This window comes from Numenius arquata, chromosome 4 (assembly GCF_964106895.1).
Source record: "Numenius arquata chromosome 4, bNumArq3.hap1.1, whole genome shotgun sequence".
Taxonomy (NCBI): domain Eukaryota; kingdom Metazoa; phylum Chordata; class Aves; order Charadriiformes; family Scolopacidae; genus Numenius; species Numenius arquata.
In genome coordinates, this window is record NC_133579.1 from 57,445,379 (window position 1) to 57,466,928 (window position 21,550).

At 43.3% G+C, this 21,550-nt stretch overlaps 1 protein-coding gene across 1 annotated transcript; it reads right to left on the reverse strand.

Annotated features, from left to right (window-relative positions):
• Window positions 1-282: 282 nt before the first annotated feature.
• Window positions 283-19,565, reverse strand: LOC141464083 (uncharacterized). The gene is given in 5 exon segments (XM_074146809.1): window positions 283-989; window positions 13,513-13,682; window positions 17,142-17,297; window positions 18,469-18,723; window positions 19,513-19,565. Coding segments are annotated over 5 exon segments (1,341 nt in total).
• Between the last annotated feature and the right edge of the window lie 1,985 nt (window positions 19,566-21,550).

A 21,550-nucleotide genomic window follows, 5' to 3' on the forward strand; every position in this document is an offset into this window, starting at 1 on the left:
TGGATTTGCTCTGTGCAGGATGAAAACGTTACAATCAAACACATTTTAAATGCAAGAGTCCAGCTTGAGAGACCGATGCAAAAAAGCCTTGTTAAAACATCTCCTCGATGACAATTTTATTCCATCATGTTATAGCAGAGCTGTTACATTTGGTGATTCAATACACGCTTCAGCACCTTGTGGGACAGTCACGTTGTGGACTGGTCACCTCTTTAGCATGCGAAGCCCGGTGTCCATCCCTCGCTGAAGCTCCTGCTCTCTGGTGCAGTCCCAGAGCTGACTTCACACCAAAGTGGCAAGAGCCTGGACGTTGTGGGAGCTTTCAGAGGTCCTGTGCACGGCACGGGGGTTTCTGACGCTTCTGTCTCTAATGCTGCTTTTGAGGCTGTGCTGAGCCTTGGCCGTGTGGCTCCAGAAGGCCTGGACGGTTCGGATAGCAAGGATGCAGACCACGAAGCTGGCAAAATACAAGCAGGCAGCAGCTACACCGAAAAGGCCGACGGCCGCGTCGCCACCCTGGACCACGCAGTTCATGGAGGTATAACCACGGCGAGCATACAGCCTCTCGCGCCTCTTGCAAACGTCCGTGGAGTTCACCCGGCTGACAAAATGCAGGTAGAGGCCGACCGCCGCGATGTACGCCACGCCGGCCAGCAGGTTGAAGGCACATTCGCCCGCCAGCAGCCCTACCCTGAGCTGCTGGATGGGTTTTGCCCCCACGACGAGGAAGACAAGGGTAAGCACGGCTGCTGTTAAGCTGAAGGCCACCCCGCCGTACACGCAAGGGGCTCTCATCTGGGTGAACTGCATGTCCAGCTCCCGCACCTCCTGCAGCTCCGTGCCCTCAAAGGGGCTGTAGGCTGAATTCAGGTTAAAGGATCCGATGCCAATGCCGCCGAGGGAGGTGAAACCTGCAACAGAGGCCTGGGCAGCGCCCACGCAAATCAGCACCAGGAGGTTAACCGTGATTTCCACAAACTTCAAAATGCCTGTGAGGAGCAGAAAGATGGGAAAAGCTGTTAAAATCGCATCTTGGGCAAACTGGGGGTGACAGAAGTACACCAAGACCGTAGCCAGAGAGCACTATCACTGAGATAGTCCTCTTGGTTACAGCTACAGAAGAGCACTGCTTTAAACGAAGCGCGAGCTCTCGTGGGTACATTTCAGAGGTTGGGCAAATTACTTTTTTTTAATTTGTCAGTGTGCTTGATAAATGGATCTTCATGCGGGGAAAGAAATCCATAAAAATTTTACTGTGCTTGTGTGGTTGCCAAGGCAAGTGCACAGTGATTGTATTTTGGCCTGGAACTACTTGGCATAAACACACCGAGCAAGAAATATCCAGTATGAACAAAATCCTGAGGTTAAAGCTGAAAAAAACCTAGAAGCTTCTAACGGCTTAAAATATTGTGCAAGTTATTTAGGTCCTTTAAAAGGCGTTTACTGCTTTAACTTACACCCTTTTTTTTTTGTCTTTCTAAGTGTTTGTTAATTTAAACTTGTTATCTAACCTGACTTTCTATCTGACTTTCACTTCATTGCCTTCAGAGCTAAAAATCTCTTCATAAATCTGAAGCAGCAGCCTCTGAGTGCATAAAAAACAGGAGGAGGGGAAGGAGGCAAAAACCACCTTATATGCAGAGGTAAATTCAGTGAATTTTATACTGGGTCGCGTGTTCCACCCCGCACCTTCAGAAGCAAGCCTATGACTTCTGAGCTGACTCTTCTTTTTCTTACGTTACCCTACTGATAAAGATGACCAAGGTTTTTTAAGAAAAAAGAAAAAAAAGTGGATAAATGACTTCTTTTTGTGGTAGTTGCCTTTAGGAGGGGTGCAGCATCTGTTAGATAAATCTGATTATTCTGTGACAGCTCACTAGGGGTCAGACTAAGATTAGTAAACATGACGGATGTTGAAGCCTAGCCTAGCTAGAGTTGCCTATTTGGGAAATGAAAACCCCTAGTGTATCACGCGTGTTGCTCCTCAAGTTCTGAAGCTAATTACAGGATTGTGAATCCTATTATTCCATTGCAGTCTGACAGCTAAGACCATAAGATGCGACACAGTGGTCCTGTATTTGTCTTTAAAGTAGGGCAGGATCTGTGGTTTGCATAGAGACTTTCATTTTATGCTGCTAACATTGATCAGCACAGCATTTTCCTCTTGAGCTGCTGTCAAGGCTGCATGGGCCTGAGAAGAATGGGCTGCGGCAGCTCACAAGGGAATTAGACAAATTCCTCTCTTGTGCTGCCAGATGCTTCTAACCAAAGCAAGCCAGTGACAGCCACCATGAAGGATGATCGGATATTCCCGTTCTGTCCCTTCTTATTCCCTCCAGAGGGCTGAGGTAATGAGCACCTTCCTGCTGCCGCTTGCCCTTCACAGGAAGGTGCTTGGAATGGTTTGACAAGGGTCTTTGGCCACTTCAGGAGTTCCTGCTTCCCCCTGTACCCAGACTGGTCCCCTCACTTCTGCTAACGCAGCTGTAGGGAATGAGCCCATTCACACTGTGGCCTTGCAAACCATCCCAGAAGCACAAAGGAGAGCAGTGATAATGGTGGTAATACCTGGGAACAGAACATCTGAGGCTCAGCATGTTTCAGTTTGTGTGTGTCTGTATATATATGTGTGTGTGTGTACATACACAAGTTAATACATATACAGATTTCATGTCCTAAAAATAATTAGATAGAGCAGGCAGAGAAGACAAAATGCTCTCATTGAGGCAGAACCAAGTGTGCAGTTCTATGTAAGTGTTCTTCAGAGGTGATGCCGATTTCTGCATGACAACATGCCTTTTCCTTGACCCTTCCACACAACCATTTCTGCAAAGCAGGGCAATAACCATGCTGGTTACCAAATCTGTTCAGGAGGCTTCAAATATTTCAAAGGAAATATGGAAGCACAACATACAGAGAAATTTAAGTCTTGGTCTGTGAGACAGTATTTGGAACTCCTTGTATCAAATGCAAACATTTTTTAATGGGTACAGAGCCATCACTTTACCAGGACTGTTCAAAATATTTTGAAAGAGTAATAGCTGTACAGGACACTCACTAGAACTCGGTCAGATATTTTTTGCCTGCTCGGTTGAGCTGTAAAACATGTCTTCCAAATACAGGGAGTCAACTTAGGTCCTCAGGGCCCTTGGACCCTGTGTTGGATGCAGAAGGCCACTTCCCTTTTTAAGGGCTGACTACTGATTTCATAGATGCTCCATCAGGAAGTGGTTCTTACAAGTCTCCAGGGAGGAAAGACCATTTGATTAAGGGAAACATAAATTTTTAGTATGTTTGGGAACTTGGAAGTTGGGAATTCCTGACCAGTAAGCTGTCTTCAGAATTTCCTTTTCATCTACGACTGGTGGGGCACTCTGATCCGCTGGTTATTGACTTTTGACTTTATTGACATGTGATGTACAGGAGCTTTAGAAAAGGCAATTTTCTGATTGTCAGCACCTGCTGTGAACCTCTCCACGTTTATAACTGACCTCAATCCTCACTGATGCTACTCCAAAAACTTCCTATGTATTCACAAAAATTCTGTATGCAACCCCTTAACTTCACTGAGCTGATTGCTGGTACCACAGTAGGGCTGGCAGAATGTGTCTCTGCTCATGGGATGACAAATATGATCAATGTAGACCTCCTGTATTTTTAACTGCATCAGTAGATGCGTTAATGGCATGCTTGAAAAACTTCCTCAGACAGGACATTCAGGTTGGACAGGTTTTGTATGTACCTGTACAGTTTTCACACACACCCGCTGTAGAATTGAGTAACTAAACAATGGAGAGAGGTTCATTACTCCACCAGTTATTCGTACCACATGGATAAGCTTTGTTTAAAAGAAGGGCAATAAAAAAGCCTCCTGTATTAAAGAAAATCCTAAAATGTTAATCAGTCTGCAGAACCAAGCCATGAGTTAGAGGTCTATGATGACAGCCAGCAGGGTTTGTGAAAGTAGCAGACAATTAGAGGAAATCCCTAAGGCCTTGCACAATCATCAGGGCTTTGATGGAAACATTACGCCCTGTAACTATGTTCAGATCTGACCTGAGCACCCCAAAAGCCTTATGCAACCTTGATCTGTGATAGTTACAAGCTGATACCCAATCCTACTATATTAGTATAAACAGGATGGACAGACTGGAAAAATAAGGGATAAAAGGACAGTTATGGTTTGGACCTTAGCTCTGCCAAGGTACGCTAACACACACATATACCTGCAGTGACCTGTGTCAGGCACTGAACTGCTGGCAGAAAGGGCTGAGTTAAAAGCCACATTTCTGAGTCTGTGCTGCCATTCCTGCCTTCACAGCCTGGTTAGCTACGTCATCTTAGAATTACAGCTGCAGAAACTAGATGCCAAAAGGTCTTCCAAAGTGGAAGTTACTTATCTCTACAGTTATTCCCAAATCCCATGCAACAATGAACGCATTGCAAGATTTGAGTGTAAAATGACAGGAGGTCTGAAAATCCCAGAACTCCACTGGTTTGATTCCTTTCTCAAGTTTGAAATCTGGGGACCTATGTAAAATGCTACTGATTTGTATTAAAATTACTACAGTGCACAGTTGGCTCTGGGAACTGACCCTCTTCTTACTAAGCAAGTAATGAGACTCAAGCCTGAGCTCCTGGATTTCCATTTGCTTTCCCATGCTTCCTTCCTGCACTGCTTTTCAGCACTGACGGTGAGCAGAACGGCTGCAACCTGAAAGACGGTGGGTTGCCAGAGCTTTCTAGGGAATTGTTTCATTCCTTCCATAAAATATAAATCTGCAATGGATAGTAACTGCTGTGTTAGTTGTTAGTTACTAGTACTTGTTAACTGTGTTTCAATCTGATCTTTTTTGCTGTGAGTAGGCTTCCTGCTATAACAAACAGCAGCCTCCCAAATTGTACTATTCAACTACTATTCACTTTTTCTTTCCCTTCTATACCAGGCACACGCCGGGCTATTGCCATGGTGTTAACCCACTGAGCAATGGTTTTGTCTTCTCTCCAGTGGTGGGCTCAAATGTCCGGCAAAGCAGCCAGGCGGCCTGTGAGGAGCACAGATCCACAGGCAGCTGCCCTTACTCTAACTGTTCCTACACCTGGCTGCGCAGTCACCACTTTTCTCACCTGCCCAGTAATAATAACTCCAGCCTAGCATTAGGGCCTTCCAAGAGCTGTTTTAATAAATTAAAATAGCAGGAAGCGATTCAATTTTTTTTTTTTTTTTCTCTGTGTGTGTGTGTGCGCTGCTGTTTTTTCCTGCAACTTTAGCAACTTGAAGTGAGTCACAGAGTATCTGATGAGCAATCGTGCTGGCATGAGTTTAGCCGGGGAAAATAACCCAGCCTGGACCAGAGAGGGACCAGAAACTCTCCTGTTCAGGTGAGGCGAGCTGTTAAATCTGCATGCTCTGCCTCATAAAACTACAATGTGGCTGACTGTGTGGTACCCGGTAACCCAACTGCGTGTTCCAGTCTCACGCGTTGGAAGCCGTGAGGAAGCTTTTTCATCCAGGCACTGCAGCGGGACGGCCCCAGTGTTCAGGTGTCAGGATCACAGTGTGTGTACGTACGTGTCTACATAATGCGTAACGGTCAAATCTTGTTTGTTCCTATGTTTCTGAGGCTGACAAGAATCAATCTGTAGGACAGTCAGTTCTGGCTGTTTCTGCTGAACTCGCCCTGACCCCACGAGGGCCTGACTAATAGAAGCAGCCTTCAGAGTGTCTCCCTCCACTGCCTCTTGGCACAGTAGTTACTTTTTTTCCTCCCTTGACTGCACATGGACTCTTTATCCTGTCTCTTTTGCTAGCATTCTTTCTTCTTGAGTTAACATCCCTGTGTACTTCTAAGATATTTTATCTTTGGCTTTCCCCATTGTAGCTCACTTTCTCCCCCTGCTTCCTTTGCAGGCCACGTACCAGTGGGACCCAGATGGCAGCCCCGGAGGTGTCCGGCTGCCCCTCTTGGACACCTCCACCCCAGCGGCAGGGCAGCTGTGCAGGGAGCAGCACAGGTCAGGGACACCTGTGTCACATCGCATGAGGGGTCACTCTAGGAGAAGGTAAGAGACAAATTAGAGGCTACAACACGTCATTCTCCCAGCCTTTCTTACTCAAAGTTATCTTTCAGGGTTTTTTTTCCCAGTTTGGGTAGCTTTCTGGTTTTCAGAGGTAATTTTTTTTTTCCCCCCCAAAGGAGCAGGCAAGTATTTTGCCCATATATAGTGACTTACAAAAGCAGCAGTCAGTCCTGAAAAGGATCTCAAATGCTGAACTTCTCTTGCCAGGGCAGGTTTAGCATTCCCCAGAGAGTAAAGGCACAGCTCAACACGCAGCTTTGGTCACCTCTCTGCTAAACAGAGTCAGTGGCAGGAGGAATAGATAAGGAGAAAGGGAGTGAAAAAGTGAAAGAAAGAGGGGTTTTGTTTTGGTTTTGGACAGGGAGAAAAATGTGAGAGAGGGAGAAACCAAAACAGTGGAGGAGAACTGAACAAGGGAAATGAAATGTAGAGAACAGTCACAATAGATTATAAATATTAAATCTGGATGCAAAGTACTAAAACATCCTGCTAACGATATTATTCTGCTTATGTATACCAGTAGAAAGCAAGATCTTACTGAAACCAGTAACAGGAATTCAACCAACTTCACTGATGCAGGATCAGGGCAATAGACAGCTTTGTCGTAAACAAATCCCCTCCGAGCCCCCACCCCACCATTGTTTTTGTAGGTCTCTGTGTTCTTCAGCCAGTGGTGGGATTTAGTTTTCACTGAGTTATGCTAAAATCTCCCTAATGGAGCAATGTTCAAAGGCGGAAAAAAACACAACCCAACCCTAAAACACAAGAGTTAGGCAATGTAACACCAACAGTTATTCACTGAATTCTGGCTTTTCAAAGGACCCAAGGGAACTACATACTCGGAGCCAACTGCATTTAAATGGCACGTAAGTGCCCAACACATTTATGCTCGTTTGAGATAGCCGTCTTACTGGAAATGGATCGAAAAATAGTTAAAAACTGGGAAAATTAAATGATTTATGTTCTCTAGAAAGAAGCATTATTATTATTATCTTTTAATAAGTTGTCCCTCTAGTCAAGATAATCACTCCATTAGGAAATCTCAAAGGATGACCAGCCTTGTTTTTAATGATTCAGAGAAGCCTTATGTTCACAATCAGAGTGCTCAGATCCAAATGTATTGTCCTGTTTTTCCTGTGTATCATCGTCCCTTAAAAAACTACTGTCCCACCTGCTCTAATCCTTCTGCTTAATACCCTCCCATCCTCTAAACAGTGCTGTCCAATTTTCACAGGAAAGGGTGGGCTTAATTTGTAGAACTACTGCATCAGCCTCTATCCCCATAGAGTTTCCCACCACTGTATGACACTAACATTTACTTGCCATCAAGACAGTTTCAGAACAACCCAGCCCCTGCCTGGGAACAGCAGCTCTGGTTTACTTGTTCCCAGTAGTTCCTTAAAGCATCACTTCTAGCATGTTCTTGACCTCTCCTGCTAACCAAGCATGAGTCATCTTCCACAATTTTGGAAAGGGTGAGAAGCAAAAGGTCTTGCGTTAAACTGTAGCGCTTGGCAATAGTGATTTACATACAATGGCTGCAAAAGGCTGTACATTAATTTGTAGCAGCGGTAGGTCTCTGCATGGTCTCCTCAGCATTTCAGGAAATAGCCTTTTTTCTTCCTAATGTACCCATAGTTCTTTCAAATAGTAAACAAATACCTTGGTGCTGAAACAAACTTGCAGGAGGGTTCTTTTTTTTTTTTTAAAAGGAGTTCAGAAAACAATGAAATACTGTTGTTCCTTATGCCAACTTTCCATAGCCGCTCCCTCCTTTTGAACTGAAACTGAGCCACCTTCAGAAAGTACAAAGATTGGGGTGTTATTGCTCTTTAAGCAATCACAATCTGGCTGAAGGTAGGTCAGGTTAGAGGCACCTGTGAACCCGAGCTTCTCACTCCCTTTACCAATTGTGGGTTGTCACACCTGGTGAGCAACATTCCTGACTGGGTGGATTTTTCTCCTTTAAGTCAGCTAAGATGACCCGCTCAAGTGATACAGAATCAGTCTGCCGTACTGATTAGCTTTGAGAGCCACTTTTTAAAGAGAAGAGGTTTTTTACTTGGTTCCCAGAATTTGGGTCAGATGTGGGGAAGACAGACCCAGTGGTCTTACCTGAAAGACAGCGCGACTCCTGTGCTATACAATGCAGATTTCCCAGTAGGGAAGCACGGGCTAGAGTGTAACACAGACCTAACAGCTAACATCAACCTCGCCAGCATCTTCCCGTGCCAACTTAAGTGAGTCTTCTCAGTTGTTGTTCTCCCCTCTCTAAAAACAACAGTGTGCATGTTCGCACAATGCCAAAAGCTGCATGAAAAAAATTCGATATAAAGGCATGGGCAGAGCAAAGTTTCCTATGTTGGCAGGGCAACAGTTTGCTAAAGGTAACATTTGGCATCTGCAACTGGTGCAGCTCCCCTGCATGTTTTTATTAAAGAGGTAACTGCTCACGGCCACTTGTATCTCACAACAAACTACCTACCTCCAAGTGAAAGACTTTAACTTCAGAACAGGAAGGCTACCTGCAGCTCTGCCTCTGTATCTTCTTACTGTGCCATTTTAATTGAGCACTTTGAATAACTGGGATTATTTTAATCTCTACAGCTCTGTCGAATTCCCACCACTAATATCCTCTGTCTTCACAATTACAAGATTAAAAACTTGATGGCAAATTCAGTCTGTTAGTCACACTGTATTTAAAATATACTTTGTAACAGATAGGAGGGGGAAGTCATCTAATTACACATGATACTATAGGGGACCTTAGCGCTCCTTTCTTACAGCACAAATACATTGAAATTAACTGCCACGGGAACAGTGTATGACAGCTTTGAGCACAATTTAAAGGGGCTAAGCATGGCAGGCTGTAAGGGGCAAAATGTGAAGGTGGTGACTACAAAATACAGCAATTTCTAATCCTATTGGGTGCTTCCACAGAAACTTAAGTATCCTACTGACCACTGCTGAAAAGATCTAATGTGCTGCTGAATGTACTTGTCAAATGCTTGTTGTCATCCACAGTTACCTGAACTATGCACATTTAATGACCCTCCGGTGTTTTTGACCATACACAACTGAAACTACAGAAGGTCTTTTACTTCAGTCCAATGCCTCTTGCAGACCACTGCTCTCCCCCAACATCCCCACAGCACTGGATGTGCTCTGCTCATCCCCTACACCATAGCGCTCTGCTAAATATTGTTCCCCTCCTGATCCCACGTCTGACTCGTGGGGACAGAACAGAACAACGTAACAGCATCAGTATAATGGTTATGAACAATGGCATAACTCAAACCAAGTGTCTACCAGTGTGAACCCTATGTTTAGGGTCACTTTTCGTCTCAGTATGTTTTCCAGTCTATAAGTATTTGCCAGCATGCATAGCTACAGGAAAAAAATTGGACTGTGCTTTGTATAAACAAAAGCTTATAGATGTTTACATTTGAATTAATGCTGGCTTGTTAATGCATGAATATATCCTGGAGAAAGTCATTGTTACTCCCTAATTCTATTTCCTCCTCCAAATAAATTCAGTTCAATATTTCCTCCTGGCTATGCCTGAAATTGGAGACTTTTCTTGTTGTTACAAACCATAATACTGTCTTTTTCTGAGAGGAAATTGGTCTGAAAGTTTTAACAATTGTGGATGTTAGAATGTAGGCTAAAGGCATGATTGTTTGGAAGCACCTACAATATGCTTAAGAAATCTGACACTATTCATGGCATCTCTTTAAGCTGTATTCATGGCAGTAAAGAACAGAGATTCAATTATACTTGCTCCCCCCCAAACTGTTTTCTAACCTTTTTAGTGCTGTCTCCCTTAAATGCGATGTGGGTTGGAGAATTTAAAAAAAAAAAACAAAACCAAAACAAACAAAAAGTTACTTAGCTCAAAAGTTATGACCAGCACAGTACAATTCTGTACAAGGCAAAAGTGCAGGCATTTCCTGAGTGGCGTACTGACCGAAGATGGGAGGAATTTAGTTAACCTTCACTATATAAGTAAAACTAAAAGAAGAATTATGCTGGAATTACAATGCTCCACCTCTTTCACACCAATATACATACTAAAAAGAAAATGAAAAACTATCTATGACCAATTTAAGATCAGCAATGCACTCTTGGGTTTGACTCAGATTTTGTTCTCTCCTAGGTGAAGGTAGCAGCGTGACAGCCAGCTTTGAACACTTCCCTCATTCCCTCTGGTAACCAAAAGCACTGAATCTGGTCCTATTTTCAAAGGACCTGAGGGGGTCCTTGGAAAAGCAAATACGATTACTAATTTAGTTTTTCTACACAGAAGAAAGAACTACAGAAAATTTACCTGCACTGTGAAAAGCAAGTTGAATGTTTTCTTCTGAAAGTATTTCAACTCTAAGTATCCCCGGGCCAAAAACTCTTGTTGTTTTCAACGTGTGCTGCTTTAAATGGCACGCACTACTGTGCATAAATTGTAAGAAATGGTTATCACAAGCAGTGGTTCCTTAGTTGATGAAAGGTTTGTCTTTATCAGGAACAGATTATTTCCAATTCCTATATAATTATATAAAGTAACTAGACAGCTTGACACCAATCTATAACTGTTCCTCAGGTCTTCCTTACTACTACAGAAACAGAAGGTGGCTGACTTCTATATTTCTATTGCCTTTTGAATCTGTAATCTCAGATCCACAAGTGTGAAATATGAAAAAAACATACAGAAACTAGACCAAAAGACAGCAGAGCAGGGAAGTGGCGAAAGTTTGTTAGAGGGAAGTAATTTGAAAGAATCAGCAGATATATGAAGAAAGGCAATCCAAGTGGTAGTGCTCTTAAATGACACAAGCAGCTGTGCGATAAAAGGGAAGATCTCTCACAGGTTAGTAGTGGTTAAAATAAAATCAAGACTAAGAGGAAACCAACTGGTTTTTGAACAAACAGAGTTAAGGAGAAATCCTGGTTTTGTGCTGCCTGTTGCTAGTTATGCCCACGTTACCAGTGCGGTGGGAGTGGATCTGTGGACTGAAACAGTTGGAACTGAAGTTCTAGGACCAACACGATAAGCATTTTCTGGGGAGAGAGAAGTACTTTATTCTATCTCTAGTTTGGTCCAAAGCACAGAGTGCCTGCTAGTAGTTATAGCTCACCCTCTCGCTCAGTTTTACCTGAAGGAAATATGTGCATCCTGAGACTGCTCTGCAACATGACCCAAAGAGCTGGAAGTGGGGACTCCAAAGAGATTCAGCTGAAAAGTACATACCAAAAAACTACAACAGATGCACAGATTTGAAAAAAATTGAATAGTGAGATTGTGCAGTATGCTTTAATAATAACCACACAAAATTCTTCCATGATTGCCATCTGTAAAATTGGTAGGCTGCATGGATAAAGAGGGCAGTATCTTGGTGAAGGAAATACTTTTCAGAGCTCTGGTTATTTAGAATTCCTCTCCAGTTTGCCCAACTGGTCAACATGCACAAAGAGCATAACTGTATTTGCTGGGCAAAAGAAAGAAAAAAAAAAAAAAAAAAATCAAAACCAAAGCATGAGTGAAAGTAGAGCAACGCACGGTCAGAAACTAAGGTTCACATTTCAGTTGTTGCTTTGGAAAAGACTGTGGTACATCCCTTGATTTCCTAGCCTTGTTTAATGCTAGTTACGGTGATGGGAAGGGGAATTTCAGCAGAGTGCTGATAAATCATTGGCAAAAGAGAGAGATGGTTAAGAAGTATTTACAGGAACTTTTCATGCTGTAAGAAGTTGTAGCTCACATGTACCGACTTCTTAGTAAACAATTCATGTAGCTTTTCGTTTATAACATTTACTATGACTGCAGGGAATACAGAATTCTGCAAAACAATTCTAGGAAATTCTGCTAAATCTTGGTACTTTCAAACATTAAACAGGAGAGTTACATTCTCATAATCTTTCAACCTCCAATATCTTTTCATTTTTTGAAGTAAAGCTGCTAATAAAACGGTTTATTTTCTACATGATCTCTTTTCCCTCCTCCACTGCAAGCTCAGATGCTAAATTTTTGGAAAATACTGAGCAATACCTGGGGGAGTGAAATCATCATCGTCAACTGATGCATCCAAAACTAGGACATTTTCAAAATGTTAACGATGTTTTATGCACTGAAATAATGAGAAGCAAATGCAGGTCAAAAAAACCCCAGCAAGTCACATTAAGCTATCCATAAGTCTAAACAACCAGTGAAACTGAAAACTAAAAATATCTTGCCACTTCATTTTTCTAAAGCTGTGATAAAATAAGGCATAGAGTTTTCTAGAGCGTCTCAGACAAGTTAAAATAATTTAGTATTGTTGAAGAAGAAACTGCTGATACAATTTTGTCACGGAAAAAATATCAGTATGACTGTATCATTAAATATGTTCTACTAACTGTGGTTAAATCCTAAGATGAAAAACTGCATTAGATGAAACTGCATACAAATGCACAGAACATATTTATAAGAGAAAATAGTTCAGCTCACTTTTAAAATTGTTCACATATTCACATACAGAGAAATATTACGAGCAAATTGAGTGTGTTATTTAACTTTGCTTCATGGAGTGAAGAAATAATCTAACATTATTTATTTTAATTTACTTCCAACAACTAAACTCTTCATTTGTCTCTCTCTACTGGAGGACACTGAAAGCCTGTTTACAGACTTCCGCTAAAGACTTTGCACCTAGCTGCAAGTTCCAACTCAGACTGCAATGGGCCTTTCCTACAAACAAGGTGAGAAAGCTCATTGTCGTGGAAAAATAAAAACTTTTAAGGAGTAATGGATATTTTAGTGCCTTTTTTTTTTTCCATTTATGGGAACGAGTTTACTAAGTGTTAAGGCTGATTTCCTCCCACATTAATGCTCATTTCTCCACTTCTTGTAGTCACTTTCTAGCTATGAAAAAACAAGTTAATTCTCAAGAGCTGTTTTATTGGATTCATGTCCATAAAATAGTTTTGTCTCCCACAATGTTGCTTTATAAAAATGTATCAGTGATGATGACTGGATTAAATCCAGAGTTGATAAAAAGTCTGAGAAGAATGTGTCAGAAATAAACTACCATCAAAGCTTCAACAGCCATCTTTAAATTGCCTACAGATGTAAATTATTTTATTCCTAAATCCCGAAAGTTAACTCATGCTGCACAACCTGGGTGATTATGCACATGACCCAATCTGATGCTCGCTATGCATACTCTGGAGACGCACTGTCAAGTATCTAAATATCTCCATAAATCTTGCCTTTAGACACCTAAACCGTGCCAGTAACCCGCAGTTATGCCATTCATTAACTCTCCTAGTTTGTTTTTTTTTGTTTTTTTTTTTAATATTCCCTTAGTTTTACTTTGTTGTGCTTCTAAATACAGAAACCGAACCCAAGACAAGTTCTTGGAAGGAGAAAGGTGAATGGCAGGCAATAAGAATCTCACATACCTCTTGTCGTGCATACCTTTGAACACTTCATTGAGAAGGTTTCCTTGGGAGGATAATGTTCTGGTGGTGGGCCAAAATATTCCCGTGCTGTTTCTGAGGTTTTAGGGTAAGGGTCTAAGCAAACAGTGGAAGTCTTTGAGCGCTGGTCACCTCGGATGTCTTCTGTTGATCTAAAAGGAAGTGAACAATTAATGTGAATTAATTAGATTGTGTTCTCTCCTGAACACTAAAACACGAGAAACTGGCAGAGGCTCCTGTTAGCAGAACCAGCTAGCCTGTTTCACAGGTTGAGCTTGTGCTTTTTTGTGATTTTATTTGCGTGTTTTGAAAGCAAATATCCCCAATACTTGCACAAATCCATGTTCACAAAGATATTTGCATTTGATCGTTGTTATTTTGGAAAACTGTGTACTCTCTGAGCAGGGTGGCTGAATTGTTTAGGTTACCTGCAAAAGGTAGCAAGGAGAAGGGTATGGGGAGAGTTCCTGTTCCCATAAAAACGAGTAACAGCTTTTCATGAGAACCAAGCACTTTTAGCTAGTCCATAGCAGCCCAGAGAATAAAAATGAGAAATATTTTCACAAAATAAATGTGCGAAGTGGCAAACTATTTCATGGGTAGCATTTTGTCAAGTTTGTACTTCCAATTACCGTGTCCCACAAAGGCGCCTTTTGAAAGAATGAAAGCTATTAAAAGAAACAGATACAGATTTTAAAACAGGGAAAAAAGTTACCTATTTAAATATTTCCTTTTTTTTTTTTTTTGAGGTCTTTGATGATATTTGAAGAGGAATTTAAAATCGACCCAAAAAAACAATTTCTTGTGTCTCCAATTAGACTCTTCATTTGTATACTTCAAAAGGGAATCATCAGCTTCACTGCAATGACATACAGCTCTACATCTGAAGCCTGATGACTTTTAAGGTTGGTGAAATTTAGATTATTTTATGGGAAAAGTGCAATTTTTCCTTTTTAAACTGAGCTAACACTCGGGTTAAAAGAAACATTAACTGTAAATTGGTTTGTATCTGGTCTAATCTAAATGTTCTCCCTCATCTGAAGGAGAATTGGAGCTTGCCTTTTTCAAGGTACAGCTGGATGATTTTGTTATTAAAGGGTAAGCACTGTTATTTTTAAAAGTCTTCTTCCTATTCAGTTTTTATCTTGAATTTCTTATCCACAGATCACCATTTTCAACTGTAGTTTTGTTTCCTAGTATCACTGCACTTCACTAAGGTTTATCTTCATCCAATTCCAGACTCAACTTAAAATATTATCTCATTCATCCACATTAAATCATGTTCTTTGTAGTTTTTACATTTTAATTAAGACATTCAATAACAAGACCAATGCTAACATCTCCGCCTGTAGTTGCCAACAGCTCTATTTGGCCGAAACTTTTCTGATTTTTCTGACCTTTGTCCTGTGTCTTGTGCAACCACCAAAGCATCCTGCACAGCTGTGTCACATAAATTAAATAAGCTGTGTGATTTATAAGACTTTCAGTTAACTTGAAAGCAATCCCTTTGGTACTTCTGACGCAGCTGCTTCTCTCTATTGTATCCTGCTACTTGCCAGAAAACAAAGCAAAACAAAAAAACCAAAACAACCCCCCCCTAATGTTCAGCAACAGAGTACAATTAGGAAAAAAAAAATCACTTCTTTTAGATGCTTTTTTTTTCTCACAATGGCCTATTCTGGCCATCTTTGCTCCTGTTCTCCTTCAGGACTGTCCAGTTCAGGATAATACAACTCATTCTCCTCAGCAATGAGATGGAGCTTGCTATAGGAGTTTCAGACAGAAATGCATTTGGAAAAAGAAATCCTCTGGCTAGAAAATCTTGCTTATAAGGGATGAAAGCATTAGGCACCCAAATTACAGCTTCCACGGAACTCTTCCCATCTATTCCATTATAGTATCTGGAGGTCTTTTGGTTCATCAGCCTAAGTCTTCACCAAAATACTGAAATTTCCTCACAAAAGCAGATGGCTTTGTCATAAGAGCTAAGCAGCAGAAATGCTGTTAGGTTAAGCCAAACTCCATCAAAACAACTGATGAAAAAGGTTTTTCGATTAGCTGGAGTGAGGCTGGTGCACCCCAGATTCTTGTCTTGACTCTAAGAATTATCTGCGTGGCTGTTACAGATCTGTAGCTGCAGCTTCCCTTCCTCTAATCCTCCATGGATACAGGAATGGTCTCTTGGCCTTTACGGTCCTTCCACCAATTTTCAGTCTGTGTGTCCAGCCATTTAAAACTAACAGCAAAAACAAGTAGTCCAGAGAAGCGCTTTACTAGGAAGTGGTGGTTTAATATATAGCTGTATTGTGAGACATTGCTTTCATTACGCTATATATGGAAAAAAAAAAACAAAAATCCAACCCTTTTTTTTTTTTCTTTTCTATCCACTGTGCAATTAATACATCTCTGGCATTTGTTGCTCTCACTTCTATTATGTTCAAGATAATTGAACTATATCCCCCCTCCTGATCTCTGCTTTTGCTAAAGACAGTCATTTAGCCTCTGAGGATGACTCTTAAGCTGACCTTTGTTCCCATTTCTCTCCAATTTTTCATGATTTAAGAGGGACAGAAGAAAAATTCGTTAGCTATCTTCATAATACAACAGCATTACCATCATCCAAATGTTTTATTAGCCACGTTACTTAGCCATAAGTAGTCCTTCTAGTCCACACAGTGCTCTTCACTAACTGCTTTTATTCTCATCCCAGTTTTCTTGCTAAAATGCATATTATCATGGAGTACTTCAGCTTTTCAATAATCTTAATTATATTTATTTCCTCTCCCTCTTTGCCTCAATTCTTAAATTGCCCAACAATCACGCTCCCAGAGACTAAACAGGAGTGATGAACACCTTACTGCCATGGCCAATTTGCCAGGGTTGTTTAGAGCTACAGACCTCTCTCTTACAATGCAGACATTGGCACGCACACAAAGGAAAATAGCCTACGCTCACTTCTACTATGCTGTAGGTTAGCCAGGCTGAAAGGAGAAGTGTAATATCCAAACAGTTTATTTGTCACTTCAAGACTTCTATTAGTTGATTTGCTTATTGTGCTGATGGGCGCTCACCCACTATCAAGCGTCGCAAACTGCCTTAGACACTTAAACAACTACTCATTCATTGACTGAGACTACTGAAATTAATTTCATTTTGGATTAATAGGAACTTGTTCACGGCTGAACAACCTGAGAGTTCAGTAGGTCCCTGTGCTGGTCTCAGTCACATAACATTCTCATTTAAGCAATGCATACTTGGCGAGCCTTGGCTTGCTGTCACCTGCTGACCAGCCTCTTCAGGAACTGTACCAAGACACACAGTCACACTTCACCTATTTCACCAGACAACCCCATGAAATTCACATCTCTGACTGTGCCACACAGCCTACCTTTCTGCCTATCTCTTGAGCTCAATATAGAGAAAAAGCTTAAATTTCCAAGTGTGAAATAACTCCCTGATACCCAATGTGGCGTGCTCATGCTTCATGATTTCAAGGCTGAGTAAATGCTTTCTCTACTATTGTAATATGAAGGTATTTAAAAGTACACAAACAAGATGACAGACATTACAGACCTGCTGTACTATGCTTCTTCAAGGTGCTAAAGACGTACCTTGCATTGTATGGGTATGGCTTTCTCGTTCTTCTGTCTTCCTCGTATCTATCAGATCCATAATTCTCATGGTGCCTGTATTGCTTATCTTGGTACTGTCTCCCGGCATGAGACATCTTGTTTCTTACATGTAGCCTTTCTTTCTAAAATAACTTCCTGAGCCAGAGAAACAAAACTGGTTAATTTTATAGCTCTGCTTAGTTATTCATTGACCAGCACTCACCTCCATTTCATGCTGATTGAAGACTTAGTACAGACTTCCTTAAGAAGCAAAGGAAGTAAACCCCTACAAGTAAAGTAACTTTCTTTACATTTTCCTATTCATCCAGTAATTGTAATGTTTCAAAAATTTGACATTCATTGCACGTGGCTTATTTACTAGGTCCTGCTCTGATTCTCCTTATCTTTGCTGCAAGGACGAGGCACGGCGTCCACTAAGAGCATGAGTCTCGGCTTCACCGATCTGGTCTCTTAGGTGAAGCACGAAACCCAGCACACACCCCGGTGCGTGGCAGGAGCCTGCACACAGCTGCCACCCAGGGCAGGGACAACCCGGCAGGGAAGGCTCTGGCCTCTGCGCTGGGAGTTTCTGAGGGGAGGACACCCACGGGGGCAAGGAGAGGCAGCACCCGGCAGGGCCCGCCGCTTGGACAAACATTAGGTACGGGAAAAGCCGGGCCGGGCCAAAAGGAAGTTTGCGAGAAGATACATCCTTGATAATTTGGTATTAAATATTACAGGGGTGTTATTTCCTGAAAGTGTCTTTACCCTTTCAGGCGCAGCACACTTAAGCCCAAACCTGTAAAATACAGAAACAGTTTAAGCAGCCAAGCAATCTTTATTCTCATTTGCCTTCATCGCAGCCCTTCAGCATTACTGCAGAAGCGCCTGCAGTCGACTTAATTTTGACTGATCAAGCTGAGGACTCACTGAAGGACTTCCCATCACGTCTCCCAAAGGTGTCGCTAAAGAAATAAAATTAGTATTTTATTTGTTTACGGCTAACACAGAGACAGTGCTTTCCTCCGGGGGAGCTCGGCTCCTCTGCCCCGGGCAGAAGCCATTTACCGGGCAGCAGCTCCGCACCTTTCCCCAGGGCCGGCTTCTGGCGCCGGCCCCGCCGCCCCAGCGCCGCCACCACCACCCCAAAGTCCCCTTTGCCCCCCGGCGGCGGCCCGCCCTGAGGCCGGCCCGCCCGCCCAGCCGAGGGCAAGGAGCTGCGCCCTTCGCCGAACGCCCCCCGCCGCCCCTCCGGCTACTCCTCCGAGGGCACCCCCGTCCCTCGGCACCCCGCGGGCCAAGGCCAGCTGCCCCCGCCGCCCCTCACCTGAGGGGAGCGCCGCGCTCCGGCCCGCCCCGCAGCAGCTCCCGGGAGCTGTCGGGCCCGCCCTCCACCTCCCCCGGCCGTCCACCTCTCTCCGCCCGCCGCGCCTCCCTCCTGCGGCGGGCCGGCCCCCGGCTCGGGTGCTGCCCGCGGCCTGCGCTGCTTCCCGGGGGCGATGGCGGCGGGGGGAAGGAGGGGTGCTGCCTCCCGCCCGGCCGTGGGGGAGACCTGGCGTCTGGGAGCGTGGGACAACCTAGGCTGTCGTTTAATTTAATAAAATGAGGTCACCATGGTGCTGAGGAAGAATCTGGTGAGCGGGGCCCTGCGAAGGTATAAAACTGGAAAACTTGGAAGGCTAATAAAGTTAAAATTCAGGGGGCCCACCGGTTGGCTTTTTTTTTTTTTTCCGCTAAAGCCAACCTCATTGGTTTCAGGATGAAATTTTTCACGCTGAGGATGGTGAGGCACTGGAGCAGGTTGCCCGGAGAAGCTGTGGATGCTCCATCCCTGGAGGTGTCCAAGACCAGGCTGGATGGGGCTTTGGGCAACCTGGTCTAGCGGGAGGTGTCCCTGCCCAAGGCAGGGAACTCCATGATCTTCAAGGTCCCTTCCAACCCAAACTGTTCCATGATTCTATGATTCTCTGACTCTCAGTGCCTGGGGTGAGAAGCCCTGCAGTAGCAGATGTACGGAGGACAGAAGGCAAAAGAAAAAGGGGAGAACTTGTCCCAAGGAGCAAGTGGGTGGGAACAGGTCGTGCTACGCTAGATGGGTTGAAAAGGGAGGTAAGCAACTAAACTCTCCTCTGGCCTAAAGCTACCTTTGAGATAAATGGCCATTTGAACACCTGCAGTCTGTTTTTTTGGTGGTCTGCTGAAAACCCTCCCTGCAGTGGATCTCCAGGGGCTTTGTCTCCTCACTGCCAGCCTGGGATTTTTCAATGTGCTGGTCCTCTCAGGATGCTTTCTGTTGGGGAAATATCTACTTTTGTAGAGACTCAGGAACCAGCACTGTAGCAACCAACTGGTTTGTTGCTCAGCCTCATACGTAAGGACGATCCATGCCCAGGAAGCAGTGTGGTGGTGGTAACATGGCACCATGCCCGGCTAATCTTGAGCCTTGGGAAGCTTCCCTAAGCCATGGCACTACCTAGCACAAGAGCTGGGACCAGAACATCCCTTTCCTTCCCAGGGCTTACCCAGAAGCATGCTTGGGGTACTAGTGCTTCTTGAATTTGGGCTTAAGATATGAAACTGTTAGTGCAGTCCTAAAGTCACTGCAGGGCTAAATCTGAAATCCCCTTTAAGTAACATGCGAGTATCAGAGGAACTCCTGTGCCCGAAACGAGGAGAGATCTACAGGAATCGAATACTTTAAGACACGTGTTCTGTAAACTGCTGGAGCGCAGTAAGACTGATTCCCTGCTTGAGCTGAGCTGTGTTAACAGCTTTTTTCGCTGTTTACCATTCTCACCTCGCCTATATCTCTTCTGCTGGTCCTGCTTTCAGCTGTATAGTTCATCTTCTCTCTGTCTTGCACTAACCCTAGTGCTCGCTTTATCACGTAGTAAACCAATTCAGCTTGCTTTCCAGCCAAAACCAATTTACTTTCTGCTGTTTTAGTTAGTTGAATTGGCTTTGTGCTGCCATCAAATGTGCGCTGGAGCAAGGACTTGGCAGAAACACGTGTCCCACTGGGAAGAAACTGGGGGAGGGACAGGGGGAGAGGGCTACCTCTCTTGGCGGCAGCAAGGGGGGAATGTAACTGAAGCCTTAATGTGAAGTTGCAGTTTGAGACACTACTACCTATCAGTTAGTCGCCACAGCTTCTCAGTTTGCGGCTGTCATCCTGCTAGCAAAGGCAGTCTAACAGCAGGAGTCTTTTACTGCTGCATAGTTCTGTTTGTTTCTAGTTCTCACTGTTTCCAATTAAAGGTGGTTTAGGCTAGTTTGGCAGATTTTACCCAGAAGAAGGTTAGGGTGCCTGCATGAATTCTGTTCTCCTGTCTAGGTGATAAACATTTGGGAAATGCATTCTTCATTTGCATCCAGCAGAGGATGTCTGCTCTTGATGGGGGACATGAGGAATCACGGCTCCCTGCAGGTAGGCAGGTTTCATACCAACAGTAGAAAAATCACAAGGAGGCATGGCTGGAAACAGTCTTTTTTGAGGGGGCTGAAATATGAAATACCTTGACAGCCACTGTCTACAGCATAACTAGTAATTTCATTAAAGCATTTGTCTTTCTGGCTGAAAGGGTTAGTGTATGGACATCTGTGGAAGTGAGAGGATACAATTGTGGATTGGGTAAGATTCAGTGAAGCTGACGGGCAAGGTAAGCGTTTAAAAAGTGGTTAAAGTCATTGTGGATCCAGGTAGCTGAAATAATGGAGTCGCAGCCAACCCAGAATTACCTGGTGAGATTAATATTAAAAACTTAACTATGTGACCAAAGGGATGTTCCCTGGGAACTCATAAAGCAAACACAAGGCATTGAGGTAGTGATTGCTGGAGTTGCCTATATATGACATAAGAACCAGTGAAACAAGCCTCAGAAAATGGTGCTGAATAGGGAGGAACAGCCAGGGGTAGCGGTTGGAATGTGTCTCTAAGGAGAAAAGAAGTAGAAGGAGCTTATGGAGGGATTGGATATGGTGCTGGCTGAGTGTGGATGAGAACCATCAAGGAAAAAGATCTCATCACTTGTTCTTACCTTGTTGCAGGTAAAAGGATGCTGTATTGTATGTAAGCAGATGGGTTTGTATCAAAGATACACCTGATTCTGTCATCAGTTTCTTCTTTTAATAGAAATAAGTTTGGGGACTGAATTTTGGCTAGCTGATGAATTCCTGAGGGACTGATTTGCAGAAAATGAAGCGTGAACAATTTTGATTTTTTTTTTTTTTCCTGCTAATTTACTTGAGTAGGTCCCATCTGTGTCTTGGATCAACGCAGTCCTGGATACTTGTTCCAGTGTAACAAAAAAACCCCCAAAATTCCTAAAAACCATTCTAGATATAGGGTACAAGGTACTGTAAACAGACCTCCAGGGACAGATTTCTCCAGCCAGGCAGGCAGGGCACCA